A 4,384-nucleotide genomic window follows, 5' to 3' on the forward strand; every position below is an offset into this window, starting at 1 on the left:
GTACATCGAGGAGGCCATTGAGAAACTAAGCAAGCGGCACCAGTACCACATTCGCGCCTACGATCCCAAGGGGGGCCTGGACAATGCCCGGCGCCTGACTGGATTCCATGAAACCTCCAACATCAACGACTTTTCTGCTGGCGTTGCCAACCGCAGTGCCAGCATCCGCATTCCCCGGACTGTCGGCCAGGAGAAGAGGGGCTACTTTGAAGACCGTCGCCCTTCTGCCAACTGTGACCCCTTTGCCGTGACAGAGGCCATTGTCCGCACTTGCCTTCTCAACGAGACTGGCGATGAGCCGTTCCAATACAAGAACTAAGTGGACTAGGCTTTGAGTGATCCTGAGCCCTTCCTAATCATCCCACTCCAACTCTTTCCTGTCCCAGCTCTGCCCCCACTGTAACTCAAAGGATGGAATATCAAGGTCTCTTTATTCCTCATGCCCAGTTAATCTTGCTTTCATTGGTCAGAATAGAGGGGTCAAGGTCTTAATCTCTACATACCCAACCCTCATCTTTTTTTTTTCTATCTAGCTTTTTAGTGGGGGAGGGGGGAGGGGAAGGGAAGGTAACCACTGCTTCATCTCATCAGGAATGCATGTCCAGTAGGTATAGCTGTCACAGAGCGGGTATATTTGTGAGAGGAGGAATTTTTCTTCAGGATAGTTGAAAGCATGGGTCCACTGCTTGGATTGACGATTCCCTGTTGGTGGAGAGCTGTTAGTTCTTCCGGTAAAACGACTTTCTGTTCCCAGTGGAAGTTAGGTGAGGAGCAGTTGGAGGGGGCTCCCTTGTACCGTGTTTCCCTTGCTTGGGGGAGTTTATGCCCTCCATGAAGACAGCTCAGTGTGTCACCTGAGGGACAGCCCTGCTGTAACAGAAGAGAAGGTCCTTAGTTCTTGGTCCTCCATTTATAACAAAGAACAGAGTAGTATTTTTATATTTAAATGTAAAAACAAAAAAGTTATATATATGGATGTGTGGATATATGTGTCTTTCTAATTGAGAAAACCACCCTCATCCCTGGGTTTGCCAAGTTTAAGTGAAGAACTTGGTTAGAAGGAAGGATCTCTTGAGTAGGGATGGGGATGAAGTACCAGGAATGCTGGTTGTCTGGGGCTCAGCTTCTTCATTACTACGTAGGGTTTCCCTGCCCACTCTGCAGGAGCAGATGCTGGACAGGTAGCAGGTGGGATGCCAGTGCTTGCCACCACCTGATCCCATGCTTAGGCTAAGATGCATATGTATCCACACACGAGTTAGAGGTATGAGTTGGCTGGTCAACTTGAACATTTGTTACTGACGGGGTGGGGGGGATTATTTCTCGGTGGGACTAGCATGTCACTAAAGCAGGCCTTTTGATATATTAAATTTTGTAAAGCAAAACAAGTTCAGCTTTTAATCAACTCTGTAGGGTAGGGTTTCTAACTTTGCAGAACTGCCTGTTTGCGTCAGTGTCTCCTTCCAGTTTGCTCTGGGAGGAACTGAGGACAGGCCTGGAGTTAAAACATTTGTCATGTTGTACCCTAGTGTCTTCTCTCCCAGCAGAATCTCCCTTCCCTCCTCAGGAGTCCTATGGAGTTCTGTTTTTTCCTTTTATAATAAACACACCCCACCTCCACCCCAGCTTGCCCTGCTGTGTTCTGGTTGCTTGTGTGCCGTCCGCAGCAGGCTGGCTGCCTGTGGTTTTCTCTTGCCGTGACGACTTCTAATTGCCATGTACAGTATGTTCAGTTAGATAACTCCTCATTGTAAACAGGCTGTTGCTGCCAGAGCAGTACTTATAAATCAACCTAACGTTTATAAGATTTCCTCTGACTTGTTTCTTTGTGGTTGGGGAAGGAAAAAAAAAAACCAACTTGCAATATTTTGGTCTTTCCTTTCCTGCCGAAAGAGGAGGAGGTGGTTCTGTCTTGTTTGACAAAGTAAGCTTGTTTATCTGCTTTTTAGTTTTTAAAATGGAGTCGTGCGTTGGCCAGTTTTTTTCTTGTACCTATAATCTGGGGTAAAGTGAGAGTTCTTACTTTCATTTTCATTTCTTCTTTTTTTTTTTTTTTTTTGCGGCAGGGTTTTAGTGCAATCCATTGCTGACCTGGAGTTCACTCTGGTAGACCAGGCTGGCTTCTGACTTGCAATTCTGCTTCCAACTAGGGTTTATAGATTGAGTCCTGGCAATCCCTAGTTCCCTGTTTCATCGTTTTACATTTCAAAGCAGTGTTGTCATTTGCAGAATGCAGGTTTCAGAATCAATGCAAGCAAGCTGCACATAAACTTAAGGAACATTTTAAACACGGCTGTGTTGGGCCTGGCTACTTGCACAACTGTCCACGACTCAACATGCCCCTGCAGGTTGGATATGCTAGGATTTCCTGTTCCACGAACCAGGGCTTGGGGACAGCCCCAGTTTATCAGATTATTTAAAAGTGTGGTAAATTGTCTTACTGCCCCTGTTGTCGGAAACTTCCTGGATCCAGCTGCCATGAGCCACCTACACAGTAAACTTGCTGGAGGCTGGTGTGCTCCTGACATATTGGCTTTTCCTAGGCTTTAATTGACCAAGCACTAGCCAGTGAACTTGGTAGTTCTCTGACATTTTGTCCTGCTTTGTTGTGAGTTGGAGTCTCAAGGTCCCCAGCCTGGTTTGAAAATCCTGGGCTCCAAGCCTTCAGCAGCCGAGACTACAGATGTGTACCACTGAGCCTCTATTCCAACCTCCCTTGTTTACACCTCTGAAGGTTCCAGTTTGGAACTCATTAATCCAGGGGTCCGGAAAGCCTTGATCTTGTCCCCACAGTGTGGCACCAAGCCCAGCTAATCCCTCAGACTTAGTCTGCCCTGTTGCTATTTAAGCACTTTTCCTCACTAGGCTAAAAATAAAAGGAGCTCTCTTCACCATGGCGCTCTGCACATGCCCAAATAGGAAAAGGTGGCTGGCTACTAGCATATTAGCTCCACTGTTTCTGCTTGGTGTGTTTGGGTTTTGAGGGTCTCCGCTGTGTATGCCTAGCTGGCCTGGAGCTCTTGTAGGCCAGGCTAGTCTCAGAGATTTGCCAGTTTTCTCCCAAGGGCACCACACTGTGCCATGCTAATACTATGAGTTGCACTATTAACTGTCATGGGCAGTATTCACTTAAGGGTGGTACATACTACTACGTAGTATGAGTTAGGAGTTAGAGGCCTGCTGTAACGGTTCCTAAACTGACTGTTTTCTCAGACAAGTGTTCTCTCGTTCATGTTACAGAGTAGATAGCAATCTAGTCGTTTGCTGAGCATGGCCCCAGTTTGCCACCTGTTAGCCTGGTATGACTGAGCACCCTGATGCTGGAGGTAAAACACCTGATGCTCTTGTGGGGACCCCAGTTCAGAGATCAGACAGCTCACCACTCAACTCCAATCCCAGGAGATTTGGTACCCATTTTCTGGGTTTCCTGGGTGCTGGGCATGTAAAATGCTCCATACATGAGCGTGCTAACACTCATACACATAAATTTTTTTTAAGTGCCCTCTCTGCCTTAGCATTTTTCTGGTCTTCATGGTAAAAGTAACAGCCCTTCCCTCTACTTCCCCCATCCCAGCTGTAGCCCCAGGTGGACTGAAGGACGGGTTTGATTGTAACCAGTCCTCAAGATGACTTGGAAAGGAATTCTAACTTAATAGGATCAGGATTTCCTTCTTCCACCCTGAACGCTAGACTTAGATTTGACATCCAGGTCATGGTCCAATCCCCTTGTATTTCTAAGGTTTTTTTGTTTTTTGTTTTTTTCTTTCTCATTTAACAGGTGCAGTTACACGATAACTTTATCGGTGATAGATTAAACAGAATGAGGGGCTGTATTAAACAATGTTTGCCAAGCCTTCAGCCTTTAAAGAGACAGACTATAGCTCTGGCCCCGTGCAGAGTGTGAGGCCCAGTTCTCTCAGTACTGTGAGGTGTTCGATCAAAATGCTTCACAAACTTTAATCCTGAAGTCCCAGGCCAGAGCTGGAGCTAGGCTGGTGAATGCTTGCTAGGAAGTAGGCAGCCATGTGTGGTGGTGGTGCATGCCTATAAGCCCAACAGAAACAGATGAGGATCACAATTTCATTTTAGGGTCGGTCTCCACTACATAGCCAGCTTGAGGCCAGCCTGGGCTACCTGAGACATTCACTCTCAGAAAACAAAAGCAAAGAAACAAACAAACCAAACCATGATTAGTATCCTGTCAGCGAATAAGGGCTGAAAGGCATCTCAGGTTACCAGGGTTTTCAGGAGTTCCTTACCATGTGAAAGTCAGGGCTCTGGCCGGGCGGTGGTGGCGCACGCCTGTAATCCCAGCACTTGGCAGGCAGAGGCAGGCGGATCTCTGTGAGTTCGAGGCCAGCCTGGTCTACAAAGGGAGTTTCAG

General features: G+C 47.0%; 1 protein-coding gene across 1 annotated transcript in view; it reads left to right on the top strand.

Annotated features, from left to right (window-relative positions):
• Window positions 1–1,807, top strand: part of Glul (glutamate-ammonia ligase) — a 10,020-nt gene extending 8,213 nt beyond the window's left edge. The window contains exon 7 of the mRNA XM_005363885.2: window positions 1–1,807. Coding sequence (XP_005363942.1) covers window positions 1–319 — 319 coding nt within the window. The 3' untranslated portion in view covers window positions 320–1,807.
• Window positions 1,808–4,384: the final 2,577 nt, after the last annotated feature.

Source organism: Microtus ochrogaster, assembly GCF_000317375.1.
Source record: "Microtus ochrogaster isolate Prairie Vole_2 chromosome 6 unlocalized genomic scaffold, MicOch1.0 chr6_random_2, whole genome shotgun sequence".
Classification (NCBI taxonomy): Eukaryota; Metazoa; Chordata; class Mammalia; order Rodentia; family Cricetidae; genus Microtus; species Microtus ochrogaster.